This window comes from Grampus griseus (genome assembly GCF_964374135.1).
Source record: "Grampus griseus genome assembly, chromosome: 9".
Classification (NCBI taxonomy): domain Eukaryota; kingdom Metazoa; phylum Chordata; class Mammalia; order Artiodactyla; family Delphinidae; genus Grampus; species Grampus griseus.
In genome coordinates, this window is record NC_139003.1 from 13,380,015 (window position 1) to 13,402,666 (window position 22,652).

Sequence of the window (22,652 nt, forward strand, 5' to 3'; positions counted from 1 at the left end):
TCTAGACGTCTCTTAGCAGTGTGTACCTGACAGAGAAGCTTTCAGTTACAAGGAACAGAAAACCCAGCTGAAACAACAAAGGGAGTTTGTTGGCTCATGTGACCAGAACTGGCTTTTTCTTCCTCATTTCTTATCTCTCATGTTAGCTCCATTCTCAGCAGGTTTCCCACGATCCCCATGATGGCTGCCGTTGGCTCCCCAGAATCTGTGCCTTGCAGCGAGAAAGGAAAGCCTGTGTCCTGCAAGTCCCAGCAAACATCCTGAGGTTCACTCTGATGAGACTGATTTAGGTCCCTTGTTCACCTTCAGAGCCCAGGAATGCCATGCAGCAATTGGCTTAGGCTTGGAATATGAGCCCTTCCCAGAGCTGGTCACTGAGGCAGGGATTCGGGATACTCAGATTGGCTTAAACCCTGAAACTGGGAGTGGAGTTAATCTCACATTTCTAAGAATGGGGAGTCAGGGAGTTATCCCAGTGAAAACCAAGGTCTGTTACCAAGAGGAAGGTTAAATGGATAGCAAGACAACAGACATCCCCACAAGGAGAGACCTGATAAGGTGTTGGGTCGTGATCTGATAAGGAGAACTTCCTTAGTGTTCCCAGTTTCTAATCTGTTGCCTTTGACTGCAGATCCACCAATGAAGGAAAATCCTTATGAGGACGTTGAGTTACATGGTCGATGCCTCGGGAAGAAGTGTGTCTTGAATTTTCCAGGTTCTCCCACCTCTTCCATCCCTGACACACCCACCAAGGTATGAGCCCCCAGAGGAGCAGTGGGGGAGAGGGGTCCCCAGCACCACGGCCTTGAGCAGGCTGGAGTTCTGGGTCACACTGGAATGCCAGGCCACCCTCACTGCCAGGCTCCTGGATTTACACGTCGGCAGCCTGCCTCCTCTTCCTGCCTCTAGTTCTCTTGGAACCCCTCTGCTCAACAAGGCTTTCTAAAGTGTCATTTTAGCTTCTAGGTCAGAATTCTCCCCAGCTGAGTAAATAAGATAGTACATCCATGTAATACAGCTATAAAGAAGAATGTCCTGACATAAAACAAACTCATATATGTTTGTGAATGTACTAGAATATCTCTGTAAGGGTCCCTAAGAATGAGTAAGTGGGTACCTCTGTGGAGTTGTCTGAGTGTCTGAGTATCTGGAGGTCAGGAAAGAAGACTGACATTTTCACAGAATATCTTTTTGAACCTTTTGCAGTTTTGTACTATGTGCATACAGATGATATTACTGTATTCACATACATGATAACATCAACACATTGCCTACAGAACTGAGTTCATATTCTTTTTTTTTTTTTTTGCGTATGTAGTTTTATTTATAATGGTCCCAACTGGAAACAACCCCAATATCCTTCAGTGGGTGAACAGTTACATATAGTATAGTACATTCACATGATGGAATACTGTTCATCAATAAAAAGGAATAAGCTATTGATGTATACAGCAACCCGGATAAATCTCCAGAGAATGATGGCGAGTGAAAAAAGCCACTCCCATAGAGTTACATGCTACATGATTCCGTTTATATAATATTTTTGAAAGGACAAAATTGTAGGAACAGAGAACAGATTAGTATGAATTCATATTCTTTAGCATAGCATTAAACTTCCTTCATAATTGATCCCTGGTTACCATTTCCCGCAGTTTCTATGTACAAAATCTTCTCTCCAGCCAAAGCCTACTAACTGCCCCTCTGATATTGTAGCCCCAGGATCAGCAAACTTTTTCTCTAAAGAACCAGAGATCTGGTTATATATGATGATATATGATCTCTGTTGTAACTACTCAGTGCTGCCATCGCGGTGCAGAGCAGCCACAGACTATATGCAAACCAGTAAGTGAAGCTGTGTTTTATTTATGGACACTGAAGTTAGATTTTATATAATTTTCATGTGTCATGAAATATATATATATATTTTTTAGCCATTTAAAAGTGAAAATATTCTTGGTTCATGGCCTGTACAAAAACAGGTGGCGGGCCAGATGTGGCCCATAGGCCGTAACTTGCCCACCCCTATGCTAGGTCATTTCTACCTCTGCCCTTGGCTCTTGCCTGGACCTCTCCCTTCCCATCCTTTAAGGCCCAGTTCAATCATGCCTCCTTCAGGAAGGTTCCAGGTCATCCCAGTCCCTGGGACTTGTTCCCCCTGTACTTGCCTGCAACACTCAGTGGGCTAAGCATTCATTTCACATCAAACTGTATATACTGTCTTATGATATCTCTTACTTTGATGGTTTGAATTCTGATTTAGGTCACGTAAAATATCTTTAAAACATCTCCCCAACTAGATTGTAAATTCTTCAAGGTCAGGAAGTATATATTTGTTTTCTTTGTGTCTTCCATAAGTAGTTGTTATACAATGGTTTAGTTGTTGAAGAAATTAAATCAAGGAAGACCAAATCCAGGCTGCAAGTGTCCGTTTAAATCCCATTGAAAGGATCTGTTTCCAGCCTAAGAAAAGAAGCCATCTTCCTCTCTGGGCTCCACTCGAGGTCAGGATTTGCTGGCGGGCGGGGTGTATACACATGAGACATGATAGTCACAAAGGGAATCTTCTTCAAGAGGGTGGAAGGTAGAACCTTTCATGAAGGGTGGATCTTACCCACCCAAGTCAATTGCTGCAATACTTGCCAAAACCAATTAACTGCTGCTTTCTCCTCCTATGGAAAAGAGTGTCATCATGAATAATCCATGACAACCAATAATTAGCAAATAGTTTCTACTTGCCTTTGAAATGTGTTGTTTATATTTTCATTGGAATGTGGATGTCTTCAACATTTAGGGAATCCTTCATTTCCCACAGTGGATAAGTCTGGCTTAGAAGAAGAAGGCTGTCTGTAGACTTTTCGATGATGTCCGTTCTGACCGGCATGAGGTGATACCTCATTGTAGTTTTGATTTGCATTTTTCTAATAATTAGTGATGTTGAGCATCTTTTCATGTGCCGCTTGGCCATCTGTAGGTCTTCTTTGGTGAAATGTCTACAAACAACAAATGCTGAAGAGGGTATGGAGAAAAGGGAACCCTCCTGTACACTGTTGGTGGGAATGTAAATTGTTAACAACCATTGTGGAAAACAGTACGGTGGTTCCTTAAAAAACTAAAAATAGAGCTATCATATGATCCAGCAACCCCACTCCTGGGAATATACCTGGAGAAAACCATAATTTGAAAAGATGCATGCACCCCACTATGCATGGCAGCACTGTTTACAATAGCCAGAACATGGAAGCAACCTAAATGTCCATCGACAGAAGAATGGATAAAGAAGATGTGGCACATATATACAATGGAATATTACTCAGCCATAAAAAGGAACAAAATAATGCCATTTGCAGCAACATGGATGCACCTAGAGATTGTCGTACTGAGGGAAATAAGTCAGACAGAGAAAGACAAATATCATATGATATCACTTTTATGTGGAATCTAAAAAAAATGGAACAAATGAACTTATTTACAAAACAAATAGAGTCACAGATGTAGAAAATAATTTTATGGTTACCAGGGGGAAAGGTGGGGGGGTAGGGATAAATTGGGAGGTTAGGATTGACATATACACACTAGTATATATAAAATAGATAACTAATAAGGACCTACTGTATATAGCACAGGGAATTATACTCACAACTTTGTAATGACCTATACGGGAAAAGAATCTAAAAAAGAGTGGATATGTGTATATGTATAACTGATTCACTTTGCTGTACAGCAGAAACTTAACACAACAGTGTAAATCAACTATACTCCAATAAAAATTTAAAAAAAGAAAAAGAAGGCTATCATACCCAGTCTGCCCCCTTCGTGTCTTACTCAGTTCTACCCCACTTCATGCAGGGAGTGAACTGCATGGCCTCTTAGGAACAATGGAAAACATCTGTCCAAAGCAGCTCAGCCTGCAGAACTGGGTGCTCCTCCCTCTTACCAGAAAATAAAGGCTTAGCAGCCCTTTTCTTCCCCTTCCTGCCAGGCTAGAGAAAACCTAGGTCCCCTGTCCCCAAAACAGTAAAGCACAGTAGGTAATCATGTCAATGAGAACTTGAAGTCCAGAGGCAGCTATCCTGCAGAAAGAGAATCCAGTTGCCCAATGCACACGTCTGATTGCCACAGATACTTGCAGGCATTTGGGGCCTTTGCAAGTCATTAGCAAGACTCTGTGTCATGCTCAGTTCTCTGCCTTCCTACATCTGGGTGTCTGGTTTGTGTCCCCGTTCTGGGGGACAGCTGCAGACTTCTCCACCTCCTCCATTTAGCTCATCAATATTCATGGAGCATCTGCCACATCTGGGCTGCATCTGGGACTGAGAACTTACTGAAGCAGTCTTTCCGTGACAACCTCCTCTACCAGCCACAGAAAAGTCCTAAAACATATTTGAGGATTTTTATTTAATTAGATTGTGCCTAGTCCCAGTAGAGAAGTAAGGGTCAACTGGACAGATTTTCCTCAACAAGGAGAGACGTGCAGCTGGGGGCAGATGCTGACACTTACAAACACACAATGCAAGCTCCTGAGAAGGGGCCGTTTTCTTTTCTTGCTATGTGTCACCCACCATTCCCAAACGTAGAATAGCACAGTGAATATGGTAGGAACTGTTTTTTGTAATAAAGGAAATCTAGGCTAATATGAGATACTCTTTCTTATGTATTGACACCTAAGTGGGAAAAGTCACTAACTGGCATTCTCTGGTTGCCTGGGTAGCTTACCCACACCATCTGCCACCAACAAATCATCTGTTACTTAGCTGCGGCTACGTAGAGACCGTATCTGGTCAGGTGTGCAGGTTCTGGAGCCTGACTGCCTCCATTCAAAACTTACCTAGACCACTTGCTAGTTCTGTGACTTTGGGCAAATAATCTTATCTCTATACATCTGTATGTCATTGGTAAAAATATGGAATGATAATTGTACACTCCTCTTAGGGGGTCTTATGAAGATTAATCAAATTAATTATTGTAAACCACTTAGATTAGTGCCTGCAACATAACTACTATTTATGTGTGTTTGCTAAATAGATAGAATTATGCTTTTCAGGGACTTCCCTGGTGGTCCAGTGGCTAAGAGTCTGCACTCCGAATGCAGGGGGTACGGGTTCGATCCCTGGTCAGGGAACTAGATCCCACATACTGCAACTAAGAGCCCATATACTACAACTGAGACCCGGAGCGGCCAAATGAATAAGTAAATAAGTTTAAAAAATTTTTTTAATTTAAAGAAAAAGAATTATGCTTTTCAATATGTGTGTTTTTTTTTTAATTTGGTTGCGCCAGGTCTTAGTTGCAACACGTGGGCTCCTTAGTTGTGGCTCCTGGGCTCCTTAGTTGCAGCTTGCCAGCTCCTTAGTTGCGGCATGTGAACTCTTAGTTGCAGCATGCATGTGGGATCTAGTTTCCTGACCAGGGATCAAACCCAGGCCCCCTGCATTGGGAGTGTGGACTCTTATCCACTGCACCACTAGGGAAGTCCCTCAATATGTGTTCTTTATAAAATAACCTCATTTTCTAAAAGCAGAACATTCTCATTATAAAATTCTTTTTAAATACCAAAATGTGTAATCTTAAAAAAACTCATCTGTAATTGGGAATTTTTATTTTTTCTTTGTACTCACCTATATTTTTTTCTATAATAGATTGTTATTATGTGTGTGTGTGTGTGTTTTTAAAGTATTTTTATAAATTGCATGTAATCCCAACACCCAGAGAAAACCACTGTTAACACTTTGGTTTACTTCCTTCCAGACCATGTCACACTGTGTGTATGTGTGTGTGTGTGTGTGTGTGTGTGTGTGTGTGTGTGTACATGAAAAAAAGATTTGGGATGATGTTGTATATACATTTTTGCTGCTCTTTTACATTTATCATGAGTGTTTCCCCATGTCATTAACTTTATTTTTAAAAACAACTTGTATTGCCTGCATGGTATGCCATCATTTAATGTAATGCCATTACTTTACATTAGCGTAATGTCCCAATTGTTGGAACGTGTGTGTATGCTTTCCTGTGTATCTCTATGTATGTATAGTTAAGGGAGCTTCTATGTATTCATGTGAATATGTGTACCTGTGGGCATATGTGAACAAATGTGTACGTGTGTGTGAATGGCATCTGACTACTTCCTGGGGGAGGCCTCTGTAGAAGAGAGTAGGAGTCAGGTTGAGATAGGTAAAAGAGGAGATGGGATATTTTATATCAAGGACCCTTTCAGTCTCCTGCGGTCAGTCTCCTGAGGCAGTAGGACAGGGACATTCGAGGAGTGGAAGGAGTTAAGCCATTAGCCACCATTCACAGACAAGAAGGGTGAATGAACTCTGGCTGAGTCCAGGTCAGCTCCCTCTTCGAGGCACAAGGCACGTAGCTTCCTTGTCGCCCCCTCCTCCCAGTGTATGCTCCCTGGCTAGGGCCCATCATACTGTCTCCTGAAATAAGAGGTTTCAACAGAGGGTTCTTGTCTGCTTTTCCCTTTTGGACACTACAGATCTTTGGTTGAGTCCATTGCAAATCAAATATTTCTAAGGTTAGGGAGACTCTGCTGCAGCAGAGCTAGGCTCCTCCATAGAGATTACTCCATAGAGACACCATAGGATGGGTGTGTTATCATCAGGGCTTGTCGGTCTGAGGTGCTCTGATCAAAAGCTGGGATCTTCTCTGGACCATAGTCTGACACAATCATTCCTAGGGTCCTGTAGTGACTTTCCTTTTATACTATAGTTCAAGTTTGGCAAACTGCTGATGGTTGCCTGATTTTGTAAAGAAAGTTTTATTGGAACACAACCAAGCTCATTTGTTTACATATTGTCTATGGCTGTTTTTGCACTACAGTGGCAGCGTTGAGTAGTTGTGACAGAGACAGTATAGGCCACAAAGCCTAATATATTTACTGTCTGGCCTTTTAGAAAAAACTTGCTGATTCCTGCTGGCTTCATATCCTCACTTTCAAAGGCCTTCTACAGGCAATTCTGTCTTCATTGTTGACCATCTTTCCATCTGTTTCACTGCACTGGCTGTAAACCCCGAAGATACTCTTGGTTTTATTTGCTCTTGACTCTATTCCTGTTCTCAGATTGTGCTTGTTATACATGATAATGCTCTCCCCGACAGCCCACTAAGCCTTTTTATCAGTTAAGAAGCTAATGAGAAAAAAAAAAGAAGCTAATGAGGGCTTCCCTGGTGGCGCAGTGGTCGAGAATCCGCCTGCCAATGCAGGGGACACGGGTTTGGGCCGTGTAGATCTTCGCTGTGTAGCAGCGAAGATCCAATGCAGCCAAAAATAAATAAAATAAATAAATATTAAAAAAAAAAAAAGAAGCAGCTAATGAAATTCCACCCCCTCATGAAAACTCCCTGGACATTTGGTGGCTTCCTTTGGGTGCTCTGGGACACACCAGGCCCCCTCTCCAGCAGCATGACCCCTGGAAGATGCAACCCCTACACAGCCTTCACACCCTTCAGAAAGTCATGTGCCGTGTTTTCCTTCCTTTCCGTTTTCTTTATTCTCAGCCCTTTTCATAGGTCAAAACTTCTTTGAACAAACTCTATCACAATCTAAATCTCTAATAAAAACAGATACCTGCTTTTTGCCAACAATTTGGTATGAGATTCCAATGCAGTGAAAGAACTGGGGCCATTTCCTTGGATTTCATTGCAGATGGAGTTTGGTCTTGAAGAAGGCTTGTCATTATTCCTTCTTCTGTGCTGCTTTAATTATTAAGAAGCCCATAGAGAGCAAGTCAGGCCAGCCTCTTCTACTCAGGGCTTGTGATTGCTCCCTATAGACCCATGATGACACAGGAGGAGGCCACCTGGGAAGGCTGGGAGTCTTTATTCCTGGAAATCTTTAAAAAGGTTCTAGAGGGCTTCCCTGGTGGTGCAGTGGTTGAGAGTCCACCTGCCGATGCAGGGGACACGGGTTCGTGCCCCGGTCCGGGAGGATCCCACATGCCGCGGAGTGGCTGAGCCCGTGAGCCATGGCTGCTGAGGCTGCACGTCCGGAGCCTGTGCTCCGCAACGGGAGAGGCCACAACAGTGAGAGGCCCGCATACCGCAAAAAAAAAAAAAAAAAAGGTTCTGGAGTTATTGATACATACTGTTTGGAACTAAGTAAGAATGGAGAAACCAAAGGAACAAAATAAAACTATTCTATGAGAGTTTAAGATATGATAAATGTGGTCTTATAAATTGATAGAGAAAGAAAGGCTTATTTATTAAATGGAATAGGGATAAGTTAGCTTGAAGGAAAAAATCAGTTTAGACTAACATACAATAAAATAAATTACAAATGGACTAATGAATAAAATATATTCAAAATAAACTAAGAACATCCAAAAGAAAATGGAATTAAATATATATTAAACCTTTAAGAAGGTATTGTTTTTCTAGGGAAAGAAAGAAGAGAGTAAATTTATCACAAAGGAAAAGATGATCAGATTTTCATACATAGAAATGCTATATGGGGAATTCTCTGGCAGTCTAGTGGGTAGGACTCCAACCTTTCAGTGCTGTGGGCCTGGGTTTGATCGCTGGTCGCAGAACTAAGATCCTGCAAGCAGTGAGGCCAAAAAAAAAAAAAAAAAAACTATGTGAAAAATTCCACATAACCAAAATAAAAATACAAACAAATCACACGGGAAAAACACACTTGCAGCAAAACTGACAAATAGTTCATATCTGTTCTATATAGGGAGCTCATCCAAAATAATAATAAAAACACGAGGATCCCAAAGAATAAACAGGAAAAGAACATAAACAATATAATAAAAATGCAGTTAGAACATTAAAGTATGAAAAAATGTCAATGTCTTAAAGAAAAACTTACACTGAATGCCTATTGTGTATCAGGTACTCTGCTAGATACCTTTATCTCATCTAATTCATTAGGTAATTTTTAAAAAGAGACGTTGCAGCTATAATTATGGTATCATAAAACATGCATCTGGAAGTACCTTTAGAGAACATGTGGTCAAAGTTGTTTAAAATCTTTATTAATTTTCCTTATTTTGCTGAGTAGTTATTACATTCATATCATTCAAAGTTTTAGTATGAAAAGTATCAATGAAAAGTCTTTATCTCACCCCTATCTCTCTCCCCAGAGCAACCACTGTTAGTTTTTTGTGTATCCTTCCAGAACTGTCCTATGCCTATACCAGCAGAATAGCTCCCCAACACACACACACCAGCATACTATACCAGCTATTCTACGCCTTACCTTTTATGCTTAACAATGTATAAATGAGAGAACCTTCCATACCAGTCCATTAAGTTTTTTTATACCTGCATTGTATTCTACTTTATGGATGTACCATAATTTGACCAGCTTCCATCGACACCTGTAGGTTGTTTCCAGTATTTTGTGTTTACAAACCATGGCACAGTGTACGGTATACTTTGCATAATATGACTTTCCTTGTACAATATAACTTTGCATAAGTATGAGCATATCAGTAGGACAAATTCCTACAGGTGGAATTACTGGGTCAAAGCATATATGTATTTGTACTTTTGTTGACACTGCTAGATTGCCCTCCGTAGAGGTGTACCAATTTCCATTCCCACCAACAGTGTATGAAAGTGTGAAAGTGATTTTATTCCCTCACTTTCATCAATACAGTGAGTTATCAAATTTTTTAATCTTTGCTAATCTTTGAAAAATGTTTCTTCAGTACATGAAAAGATGCTCAACATCACTAATTCTTAGAGAAATGCAAATCAAAACTAGAATGAGGTATCACCTCACATCAGTCAGAATGTCCATCATCAAAAAACTACAAACAGACACTTCCCTGGTGGCGCAGTGGTTAGGAATCCGCCTGCCAATGCCGGGGACACGGGTTCGATCCCTGGTTCGGGAAGATCCCACATGCCACGGATCAACTAAGCCCATGCACCACAACTACTGAGCCTGCGCCCTAGAGCTTGTGAGCCACAACTATTGAGCACACGCGCCGCAACTACTGAAGCCCACACGCCTAGAGCCCATGCTCCGCAACAAGAGAAGCCACCACAACGCGAAGCCCGCGCACTGCAACGAAGAGTAGCCCTCACTCTCCGCAACAAGAGAAAGCCCGTGCACAGCAACGATGACCCAATACAGCCATAAATAAATAAATTTTTTTAAATCTACAAACAGTAAATGCTGGAGAGGTATGGAGAAAAGGGAACCCTCCTACACTGTTTGTGGGAATGTAAACTGGTACAGCCACTATGGAGAACAGTATAGATGTTCCTTAAAAGACTAAAAATAGAGCTGTCTTATGATCCAGCTATCCTACTCCCGGGAATATACCCGGAGAAAACCATAATTTAAAAAGATACATGCACTCCCAATGTTCACTGCAGCACTCTTTATAATCGCCAAGACATGGAAGCAACTTAAATGCCCATCGACAGAGGGATGGATAAAGATGTGGGGGACTTCCCTGGTGCCTCAGTGGTTAAGAATCCGCCTGCCAATGCAGGGACACGGGTTCGAGCCCTGGTCCAGGAAGATCCCACATGCTGCGGAGCAACTAAGCCCGTGCGCCACAACTACTGAGCCTGCGTGCCACAACTACTAAAGCCTGCGTGTCTAGAGCCCATGCTCTGCAACAAGAGAAGCCACCACAATGAGAAGACCGCGCACTGCAACGAAGACTCAACGCAGCCAAAAATAAATAAATAAATTAATTAATTTTTTTAAAAAAAGATGTGGTACATATATACAACGGAATTTTACTTAGCCATAAAGAAGAAGGAAATAATGCTATTTGCAGCAACATGGATGGACCTAGAGATTGTCATACTGAGTGAAGTAAATCAGACAGAGAAAGACAAATATAATATTGCTTATATGTGGAATCTTAAAAAAAAAGGTACAAATGAACTTATTTACAAAACAGAAATAGAGTCACAGATGTAGAAAACAATCTTATGGTTACCAGGGGGGTTGGGGGTTAGGGATAAATTGGGAGATTGGGATTAACGTATACACACTAGTATATATAAAATAGATAACTAATAAGGACCTACTGTATAGCACAGGGACCTCTACTCAATACTGTATAATGAGACCTATACGGGAAAATAATCTAAAAAAGAGTGGATATATGTATATGTATAACTGATTCACTTTGCTGCACAGCAGAAGCTAACACAACAGTATAAATCAACTATACTCCAATAAAAATTTTTAATGTTTCTTCAGTGGAGTTTTAATGTTTTTTTTTCTGATTGAGTGAAGCTAAGAATCTTTTATATATATAAAAGTTGTTATATTTCCTTTCCTGTAAACTTTCAATTCTCATCTTTTGCCTGTTTTTCTTCTGAGTTGTTAGTCTTCTTCTCATTAATATATAGTATGTATTAGAAAAATGAGTTCTATAAGTCGCAAATTTTTTTAATTGGTTTTTTATTTGCCTTTTGACCTTAAAGCAGCTCATTTTTAGAAATAAGACACTGAGGCCCGGAGAAGTGAAATTCCTTGTATAGAAGGCACTCAGCTTACCAGTGGCAGGGACAAAGCTATGCTTAGGTCTTGTAACTCCCGGTACATTGTATCAGAAAGCCTCATTTGTAAAGTAAGGGATTGAGCCAGGTGAGTTCCCACTTGTCTAAAAAGAGACTGGATTAGACTTGCATCCTTTATCATGCTCATTTTCCATAATTGAATGATAAGTGTTTATTGAGCACTTAAGAATAGCATAGGCAGACTCAACATACCCTTGGGAACATAGACCAGCTTCCCTTCTTGATCTTCTTGGTCTCCATCACTGCCACCACCAGTTACCTCTCATTTATTCCCTTTGTATTTATTTACTCTTCTTTTTTCCTCTCCCCTCACAGCAGTCCTTGTCCAAACCTGCTTTTTTCCGGCAAAATTCAGAAAGGAGGAACTTCAAACTGCTGGACACTAGGAAGCTGAGTCGGGATGGCACTGGGTCCCCTTCTAAAATCAGCCCTCCCTCCACCCCCAGCAGCCCTGATGACACTTTCTTTAACCTCGGAGACCCACAGAACGGCAGGAAGAAGAGAAAGATACCCAAGGTAAGGCTTGCAACAAGCTTCATGTTCAGATGTGCACTCCCCCTTCCCTGCAAAGGAAGGCTGCAGAGGAGTCTGGGCAGAGATCAAATCACTGAGCCCTTCTTCCTGCTTCACCACAGGCCGGGTAGACACAGTGAAGCCAGCAGGCTGAGATATCTGGCCCTTTGTCAGAGTAATTGTGGTGGTCCTGTAGCCTTCCTCTTAGCCATCCCTCTCCCTACCTTTATCACTCTTAGGATACCAACCTGTGCTTCCAGGACCCAGCCTCAAAGGGCCGCATCTCCCTCCTTCATGGCCTCAAAAAGCAGAGCTCCATCCCTTGTGCTCTGGCTCAGACTCCGTCACCTCCCACCGCAGAGGTGGCACCACATGGAGCCTGCGCTCCAAGGGAGCACTTGTCAAAAATACATCTTTTCTGGCTCTTTTCAGCCCCAAAGGCAAAACATGCCCAAGGGCTTGGATGTGCATCTCATGTGGCCGCTGTTGCTGTTACATTTCCTTTGCTCAGTCCAACCCCTGCAGTGCTTGTCATTCTTCATTGGCCACTTTGGTACCAACTTCCCTCAGGAACTTTTAGGGCAGGAATTCTTCATTTCAGAGTCCATGGATGGACTTTAGGGGATCATGAAACCCACAAAATCATGTAAAACTGTATGGATGAGCTTGGGGGGGATAAAAGGAAGAGGGGGTGGGTTGTCTGTAGGTTTCATCAGATTTCTCAAAGTGACCCGTTGACCTGAAAGTCCAGGGACATTTTCACAAGCCAGTCCCTCCTGACCCAGTTTGGTTAATCAGTGTTTTGAGCCATAATATCACCCCTGCCCCCGACATTCTTATTCAAGTGAAATTAAGTCACCTGGACAATCAAGAGGGCATTCTGGGGGCTTCCCTGGAGGTCCAGTAGCTAAGACTCTGCACTTCCACTACAGGGGGCACGGGTTCGATCCCTGCTCGAGGAACTAAGATTCCCCAAGCTGCACAGCGCAGCCAAAAAAAAGAGTGCATTCTGAAGGGTGAGGGCGGTTAGGCTCAGGCGGCAAGAGAAGACCTGTCACCTGCAGCCCAGCAGCGGGGTTGCAGGTGGAACAGGGGAGAAGATGTCTTGCTTTGTGTTGTTGATGGAGGGCAGGAGTCAGGCCTCGTTCCCCTTCCTGTTCTCCTGGTTGCCTCGTGCCACCTGGGGCACAGTGCAGGTTGCATCTTGATCATTAGATGCTGGCTGAATGAGCTCCCACTAGTACATGGATCCCAGTCTCCTTCGCCCCTGGTGGAATCGCTTTCTGTCTCCCTTTGGCTGTCTTTCAGTCACTGTCTTAACTCTCCTCTTCTTGTTCTGGCATGACTCACACATATCTGTAATGTCAAAAACCTGCAATAGTGAAATAATTACAAGTGGCTGTTAACATCTATACAGCCTCACTGTTATTTTAGCAAATTAAACAGGAACAGTCAAATAAATCAGCTGAATTTAAAAGAGTTTTGATACAACTCTAAGTCTGACTCTGTATCTCTTAGTAAGCATTTACCCTCTGTCTTCTACCCCTGCGCTTTTACCCATCACTTCCCCCTTTATAGTATTTTAATTTTTAAAAAAGATTTTTTGAGATTGAGGGGAAGAGAATATGTGTGCATATTTTATATAAAAATAGAGAGGTGGAGATAAAGGTAGAACTATTTCTGCCACTTCATATGAGTTTAACTTGCAAGCAGCAGTTTGTCCCTCTTACTTTATTGCCTGAAATTGAAGTGAGTTTCCCCACTTACGTAGTGCCCAAGCACTTACTCAAGTAGGGTTTGGCAGGTGTAATCAAATCTGGAGAAAAATCAGCAACAACAACAACAACAAAATCTTATTAAAATTTTAGTCATAAAGGTGAAGTACACAATTCTTCAAAGGAATGTTTAAAAAGAAAACAAATGACTAATTACAGGGACTTCGCTGGTGGCGCAGTGGGTGAGACTCCGTGCTCCCAAGGCAGGGGGCCCAGGGTTGGTTCCCTGGTCAGGGAACTAGATCACACATTCATGCTGCAACTAAGAGTTTGCATGACACAACTAAGGAGCCCGCCTGCCGCAACTAAGACCCGGCACAACCAAATAAACAAATAAATATTTCTTTAAAAATGACTCATTACAGTCTATTAGAAGTCTCATGAATCCTCAGTTCTGTCACTTGCTACTTAATCTTAACCTAGGCTTGTCCTTTCCAAATGCTTTGAATCCTTTACTTGAAGTCAAAGTTTCTTTTTCAGGCACATTCATGACTTCCAGGTTTTGGAACCTTAAAGCGTTTGCTATCCAAAACCCTTGCTTTTGTGTTTTTATCTAGCAAGAAGGACTTAATGGTCTACTCACAACTCATCAGTTAATGGGTTGGTTGGTGTTCCTTCAGCTGCCTCTGCTGTAACGCGTAACACGAGTCCCTTCTGGAAGTATGGATGCTTCCCTTGATCTCTCCCGCCTCAGCCCTAAGAGGAATGAAGGTCCCAGTGGAGGAGGGGAGAGAGAAAGAGACAGTCCTTCCCTATATTCTCCTAGCAACCCTGTACCTTCATTAACGTGGCAGCTGAAACGGAGCAGTTAATTACACAGTGGTGTGATGTCCCCAGGTTTCATGAAACATCGTGCTGTCCTTTATAATGAGAAGTGAACTCCCCCTCGGCACTGTAGCAGGTTTATGTGGAATCCTTTGTTTCTTAGGCAGCCATCATAGGCAGAATTAGGTCCCAGATGACTCTGTCTGAAACAGACTGTCTTCCAAATGAGCTTATAGTTAAAAATGTTTGTTTTCAACTTTAAAAAAGTTTCTAAAAAGGCCAATACTTCTAGTACAGAACACTTTTGTGTTTTTTTTCAGAACACTTTTAAAACAACAAAACTTATCTCCTGTTAAAGTTCAATTATGTGAAAGCGTGTTTAAGTTTTTCTCCCTGGGGAAATTTTTTTTTAAATAAAAAGGAACAAAGATTTATTAACTGAAGTATATATTTGGCTTCCACTTACTCTATGACCTGATTTAAAATGAGAAAAACCTTCTCTGTCATATTATTTATACTACTTACATAGCACTCATGAATTGTCTTATAGTTACGAATGCACCTTCGTCCTTCCTGTTAGCTTGTAAACTCCCTGAGAATGTGTGCCATGTCCCATATGTCCTTTTATCCCTCACAGCTCCTAGCAAAATCCCTTGCACATAGGAGATGCTCAGTATTCATTCAACAAATTAATAATTAACAAATATTTATTGAGTACGTACTGTGTGCCAGGCCCTGCTCCATCCCATACAGGTACTGTGACAGCAGTAAATAAAAGTGACAAAAATTCCTGCCTGCATGGAGCTTACAGTCTAGTGTTCATTTTATTTAAACAAATGGAAGGATATTAACTATATTGTAAATGTCTTCTTTCTAGTTAATTTTTGGATACTTTGGGGGGAGATTTTGAAAAGGTTTAAAAATTTCCTTCTCTCCAAAAACAATTTGACCTAGCAACTCATTTGTTTATTTACCTGTATTTTTTTTTTTTGCGGTACGCGGGCTTCTCACTGTTGTGGCCTCTCCCGTTGCGGAGCACAGGCTCCGGACGCGCAGGCTCAGCGGCCATGGCTCACGGGCCCAGCCGCTCCGCGGCATGTGGGATCTTCCCGGACCGGGGCACGAACCTGTGTCCCCTGCATCGGCAGGCGGACTCTCAACCACTGCGCCACCAGGAAAGCCCTACCTGTATTTTTAAAATCGTGATAAAATATACATAACATAAAACTTACCGTTTTAACCATTTTTTAATGTATAGTTCAGCGGCATTAAGTACATTCACATTGTTCTGCAACCGTCACCATCATCTGTCTCCAGAACTTTTTCATCTCCCCAAACTGAAACGCTGCACCTATTAAACACTTACTCCCCATTCCCCCCCTCCCCCCAGCCCCTGGCCACCACCATGCTACTTTCTGTCTCTATGAATTTGACTACTCTGGGTACCTCGTATAAGTGGTGTCATACAATATTTGTCCTTTTGTGACTTATTTCACTTAGCATGAAATCCTCAAGGTTCATTCACGTTGAAGCATGTGTCAGAATCTCCTTCCTTTTTAAGGCTGAATAATACTCCCTTGTATGTACATGCTACATTGTGTTTATCCATTCATCCATCAGTTGACATTTGGGTTGTTTTCACTTCTTGGTCCTTGTGAATAATACTGTTGATACGGTGTCTTCTTGCATGGGAAATGGGGTTAGTGTTATATCCCACTAGTTAGAACATGCGGGAAAAGAAAAGAAGGCCAATTCAGGGGTGTGAGCTGTCAAGGAGGTGGCTGGTTCGTGAGAGCAAATATAAAGAGCTGCCACATGGCAGGGATTTGGGGGTGAAGACAGAGGCCTCAGTTGGGTCAGGTTCACGGTTAGGGAAGAGGAGTTCACACTGAGAACTGGCAAGGCCAGGGCTGGGCTTCCCGTCAGGAGCCAGAGGGCACAGATGGCCGAGGCTACGGCAGGGCAGTGTCAGTGAGAGTCCACAGAGCTGGGGGGACGGAACCCAGGCTGGCCACAAGGAGGCCTTGAGAATAAGCCACCCTCCTCTCTGGTGGGCCAGTGCTTGTAGAGAGGAGCTGGTGAACTACTTTAGGGAGGGGATCGAGGAGTAGGGGGCAGAGGTGGGTATTGGCAACTGTCCCTGACGGGTACGCATCACCCAGTTTACCATAGCACACCACCTCCTGTTCTTCCCAATGTATGAAAGAATATTCAACCTTTCAAGGCAGCAGCTTACAGACAGCTCCCCTTTAAAGTCACTGGTTTGTGTCAATTATGCATGGGTAGACTTCCCTTTCTCCCAACCAGATGGAACCCAGGAAGCTTACACTCTTTTTTTTTTTCATTTATTTTTGGCTGCCTTGGGTCTTCATTACTGTGCGCAGGCTTTCTCTAGTTGCAGTGAGCGGGGGCTCCCCTTCATTGCGGTGCGCGGGCTTCTCATTGTGGTGGCTTCTCTTGTTGTGGAGTATGGGCTCTAGGCGCACGGGCTTCAGTAGCTGTGGCTCGTGGACTCAGTAGTTGTGGCTCGTGGGCTCTAGAGCACAGGCTCAGCAGTTGTGGTACACGGGCTTAGTTGTTCCACGGCATGTGGGATCTTCCCAGACCAGGGCTCGAACCCGTGTCCCCTGCATTGGCAGACGGATTCTTAACCAATGTGCCACCAGGGAAGTCCAGGAAGCTTCTTCTCTTGAAAGTTGCAGGTGGTGCCGTAAAGCCTGAGGGGAAGTGACCCAGAGCCTCAATCACCGGACAGTTCTGCTATAGTCAGTCTGGAGGATGTGCTGCTTACTAAGGTGTCTGCTGAGCAGCTCGGCTTCTGAGCGCCAGAGAGGTCATGAAAGGCCTCAGCAAGTCTGCGGCCAGTGTGTCCTCTGCAGGAAGGACGGTGTGCCCAGTACATGGCACTCCTCCCTGCAGTCCTGAGCTCAGACTCAAGAGCCACCGCAGTCCCTGGTCCCTTCCTGCTGCTCAGACACTCTTTGGCATGGTGCCTATGAAAGGGGCCCTGCCTGAGAACATTTTTTTTTCTGTCTCTTTCTTTCCTTGTTTTGTTTTGGGGGCAAAAGCTCCTTCCCAAACCACAGTTACGTTTCACTATCAGGGCCGGGGGGTGGGGGGGCTGGGGGGGGAGCCATCACACCATTTAGCCAATGAAATCGTCTCCCTCTGTGTCTCAGCTGGCTGCGTTAGCATATTCAGACGACACCCGCCCATACATCAGTGAGGCTGGCAGCGGCCTTCAGTGTTCTTGACAGTCATGCTTCTATCTGGCCCAGAGGAATGACCGAAAGATGCCGGCGGGCCAGTGGGAAATGTCTCCCCCCACCCCCTTTCCCTGGCCCACCACCCTCCTAAAAGAGAATGGGCAGCGAAGGAATCCCAGCTGCCACAGGGAGGAGACTGCTCACACTGGCTTTTCTTCTCCCCGTGTCTGGCAGCTGGTGTTGCGAATCAATGCCATTTATGAGGCCCGGAGAGGAAAGAAACGGGTGAAGAGGCTGTCCCAGTCCACGGAGAGCAACTCAGGAAAAGGTAGGGCCCTGCCACCATCCCTTCTCCCCCAAGAATCTGAAAACAGAATCTTCCTACAAGTGGCTTCCTGTTGTTTGGGGTTGACTCAGCAAGGAGGAGAACAAGTTGGGGGCTTTGGAAATGTCCCCCACCATCCTGTCTCCCTGTGTATCCATCAGGTCAGCCTAGGGCTGCATTCTCTGACCTCACCATGGGAGCAACCTTCTTTGCTTAATATACATTAAAGGGGCCAGTATCTTTTGCTGTATTTATATAGGTACCATCTGAACTAAAGCCAAATTAATTTGGAAACACATGTAGTTGGACAAAGACATAGTTTGTTCATTACATTTAAATAGACAAAAAGAAAACAGCCCCTCTGAACTAGAAGTCTTGGATTTGTGCTACCACATATAAAAAGTTTCCTGCATTAGAAAAACCCACACTTGCAACTTTCTTCCTTTTGTTGTTATGTTTTTTTGTCTAGTGACAGATGAGAACAGTGAGTCTGACAGTGACACCGAGGAGAAGCTGAAAGGTGAGAAGAGCAGTTGCGGTGCAGGGCGCGTGCAGGTGACTGGGAAGCTGCGAAGGTAGCCCTTCCTGTTCAGTGTGAGGGACGGGACACAGTGGCCTTGCATGAGCTTGTTGGGCAAGTCGTGAAAGTCTGAGCCTGGCCAGAGTGGGCCTGTTCGGTCCCTGAGCCTACAGCTCAGTTATAGAGATCCAGGGTGGCTACCACTGCAGTGACACCCCGTTCCTGTGCCTTTCCGTTATGTCATAGGTGTTTCTCACACCTGTGTAAGGTACAGTGTGCTGGCCTGGACTCCAGAGACCTGGGGCTCTTGCCCTACTCCTGGCTCTGTGATCTGGAAGAAATCACTTGAGATCCAGGGCCTCTAGTTCCTCATCTGTCAAATGAAGTCACTGAAATTATTGGTCCCTGTGGATCTAAATTTCGTGATCTCAATCTAGGCTTTAGTGAGTTTTCCACAGCTTTTCAGACCCTAGGGGGGAAGCCAAAGAAAGCCATAGTCCAGGACTGCTCAGTGAGGTGATGGGGACCCATCTGCTCAGTGGCCCTGCCTCATTTGCCTCCAGCACCCACCTGCTCCCACCTCTGGAATGAAGCCAGTCACTTCCATTGCACAGAATGGTGGCAGGAGAGAAGGCAGATGGGGTTCCTGAGTTAGTCAGGTCTCTGCCAGTTGAGCCACATGGAATGTTTTCAAAGCTCCCAGCTCCAAAAGCGCTAGGGTCTGGATTTTGTCACATCCCCCAAACTGAAAGATGAAGGAAGTGAGTGAAGGGAAGAGTCCCCACCCCATCTGACAGAGGAACCCAAGGGTCACTCAAGCCGCTGCCCTAAGTCCAGACAGCAGATCCCACATTCCAGGCTCCTGCACCCCGATTAGCCTGGTGGCCCGGCGGGTGTTGCTCCAACTAAAACTCTGGCAAGAATCCCAAATAAGGAGCTTTGTACTAATTTGTTAAATGTGGGAACACTCTTTTAGGATTAGAAAAAGTTCTTTGAGCTAGGAATTACACAACGTGTTGCAGCTCTGTGCAATTCCACATTGGGGGTGAGTCATTTTCAGGCGTTCTCTCCCTCCCTCCCTCCCTCCCTCCCTCCCTCCCTCCCTCTCTCTCTCTCTCTCTCCCTCCCTCCCTCCTGCCCTCCCTCCCTCCCTCCCTCTCTCTCTCTCTCTCTCTCTCCCTCCCTCCCTCCTGCCCTCCCTCCCTCCCTCTCTCTCTCTCTCCCTCTCTCTCTCTCTCTCTCTCCCCCCCTCCCTCCCTCCCCCCCCCTCCCCCTCCTCTACTCCCTCTCTAGCCCACAGCCAGCGCCTGGTCAATGTGAAGTCACGCCTGAAGCAGGCTCCAAGATACCCATCACTGGACCGGGAGCTCGTCGAGTACCAGGAGAGGCAGCTCTTCGAGTACTTTGTGGTCGTGTCTTTGCACAAGAAGCAGGCCGGCGCTGCCTATGTGCCCGAACTCACCCAGCAGTTCCCTCTGAAGGTACAGGGTGGGCCAGGCGTCTGCAGCCTGCCAGGGACTGCAGCATTCTTGACAAAATCTTATTGGTACTCACGGTTTCGGGGAGGTACAGGAGCCCAAGGAACATTCAGTGCTTAGAATTTCAAAAATGGGTCCTAATTAAGGTATATCAAGTGAAAAAAACCGCTGCTGGAGAATTTGCGAGTTCCGAGGAGGTGTGAGAGTCAATGCTCAAAGCAGGGACAGAAATACTTAGCCCCTTCCTGTGGTCACTGTGCTGACTGTACTATCCTCTTCATCCTCCCCATCTCCTTATCCAGCCAGGTCTCTTCCCAACCTGTCCTAGAAGCTTCTTTCCATCAGCCGCACAACTCTCCCTAAGGAGTGTCATGTTTGTGTCCATGCTACACACCCTGCGTGCCCTGTGTGCCTCTGTATGTGTGTATGCACGAGAATCCTGTTCTGTTCTCACATGGGTCATGGCTATGTGGATGTGGCTTTACCATATATTAAATTATGGCTCCTAAAATGAAACGGCGCTCAATAAAGCCGAAAATGACACGGCCTAGAATATGTAAATTATTCTTAGCCTTTGACATCAGTAATAAAGAGCTTCCACCACATTCTAATTGAGTTCAGCCAGAATTTACTGAGACCCTTTTACTTTCAAACTGTTTTCTGCTTGGCCCCAGGGCATTACAAAGATGAGCAAAATGTGTTTCCTGTCCTCAAGGAGCTTACACTCTGATAGGAGGGCATGAGATAAGCCTATAAAGACTCGCGAGGTACAATGTGACAGTCTCTGTACAGTTCATACAATGCAGGTGCGCAGACACAGGAACGGGAGGGCGCTCATGTCCTAGTCCCATCAGGGCCTCCCTTTGCTGCCACCACCCAAGCATAATCCCAGCATCTACCAAGACCTAGGTTCCAGCTGTCCCTCTCCTTTCTCAGGCCAGCCTGCCTTCTGTCCTGTGCACTGGGTTCCAGCACAGCAATCGAGCCCTCTGCTTGGAGTTTAGGATGGAAATATGTATAACTGAAAGAAACCACAGGCACCAGCCCTCCACACCGGCACTTATTCCACTTCCTCTGTCTGAGCTCCAGGGATGATGCTCTGAAAACCCCAGTGCTACGGTTGTGCCCATATTTAGTTGAGAACCACACTTGCACCAACACATGAAGGACTGTCCTATTATTTTATGTACTTCCTTTGGGGCATAGCACAATGTTATACATATAGCAATACTTAACCAGTGTTCCAGGAATAAAAGCGTTAATTTGTGAATGAATTAATGAATCAACCTAACTATTGAATGCTTGAGTTTCCAACATGGAATCTCCAGACTCTTAGACATCATATTAAAACGTTTTTTAAAGAGTGGAAAGTTGCATAGTCACTGTTGAAAGGGGACTAATCCAGAAATGTATAAAGAAAAAAGCCATCTCTAATCCCACAGAGATCATCACTGTTAGCATTTTATTGTGTTTTCTTCCAGTCTTTTCTCATAGTATAATTTTCTTACAAAACTGAGATCATACATTGTGTAATTTCCGTGTCGTTTTATAAACCTGTCATTGTTTATAAACATATTTAATACAAATTCTAAAACATCATTTTTGAAATTACATAATGCTGCGTTATGTGGGTATACCCTAATCTTTTTTTTTTAAATAAATTTATTTATTTATTTATTTTTGGTTGCATTGGGTCTTCGTTGCTGCGCGCAGGCTTTCTCTAGTTGTGGCGACCGGGGGCTACTCTTCATTGCGGTGCGCGGGCTTCTCGTTGCAGTGGCTTCTCGTTGCGGAGCACAGGCTCTAGGCGCGCGGGTTCAGTAGTTGTGGCTCACGGGCTCTAGAGCGCAGGTTCAGTAGTTGTGGCACACAGGCTTAGTTGCTCCGTGGCATGTGGGATCTTCCTGGACCAGGGCTCGAACCCGTGTTCCCTGCATTGGCAGGCGGATTCTTAACCACTGTGCCACCAGGGAATCCCCTACCCTAATCTATTTAACCACTCTCTTTCTGTTGGAAATGTGTCTTGCTGCCAGTATTTCTTTAGATATGTATTTTTAATGTTACGCTGATCATCCTTTATATGCATTTTTGCATGCCAGGCTACTTTATATCTCCTTCCCTTCACTTGCTCCCTCTGTCAGAAGGCCCCTTTTCTCCTTCTGCCTCCTCACTTTTAACTCTTTTTCATGAGTTTTATCCTCCACCCCTATAGCCACTTTAATCAAGGTTTACACTCCATATTTGCACACTAGAGATCATGCCTGCTGTATTTCCTTAAAATGCTTGATATCTTGCAGTTATCTTTATGACAACTCATGGAGGTCAGGCTGTTTTCCAGCCATCTGTGCTTGGTTGTATTTGTAAGAGAGATCTCTGCGGGCCACTTCCTATAAATGTGCTCCTGTGCATGTCAGAGCATGTGTGTGCACATACGGGTGGATAACTCATACATTGATGACAGTGTGTGTAAGCACATGTGTATAGACACATATTTTTGGGTATCGTGCATGTGGTCTGAGGGTGGGTTCATCCAAATGGTGACTGGGCCACGTTGAAAAGCGCTAG

At 44.2% G+C, this 22,652-nt stretch overlaps 1 protein-coding gene across 3 annotated transcripts in view; it reads left to right on the forward strand.

Moving 5' to 3' along the window:
* DENND2A (DENN domain containing 2A) overlaps positions 1 to 22,652 on the forward strand; it is an 80,825-nt gene that overhangs the window by 21,589 nt on the left and 36,584 nt on the right. For 2 of the 3 annotated variants that reach the window (XM_082662215.1, XM_082662216.1), the window contains exons 4-8: positions 632 to 753; positions 11,821 to 12,021; positions 17,999 to 18,092; positions 18,559 to 18,609; positions 19,903 to 20,090. In XM_082662215.1, the coding sequence (XP_082518341.1) occupies positions 632 to 753; positions 11,821 to 12,021; positions 17,999 to 18,092; positions 18,559 to 18,609; positions 19,903 to 20,090 (656 nt within the window). The remainder of the gene's footprint in view (positions 1 to 631; positions 754 to 11,820; positions 12,022 to 17,998; positions 18,093 to 18,558; positions 18,610 to 19,902; positions 20,091 to 22,652) is intronic. The other variant, XM_082662214.1, reaches the window with a different exon arrangement.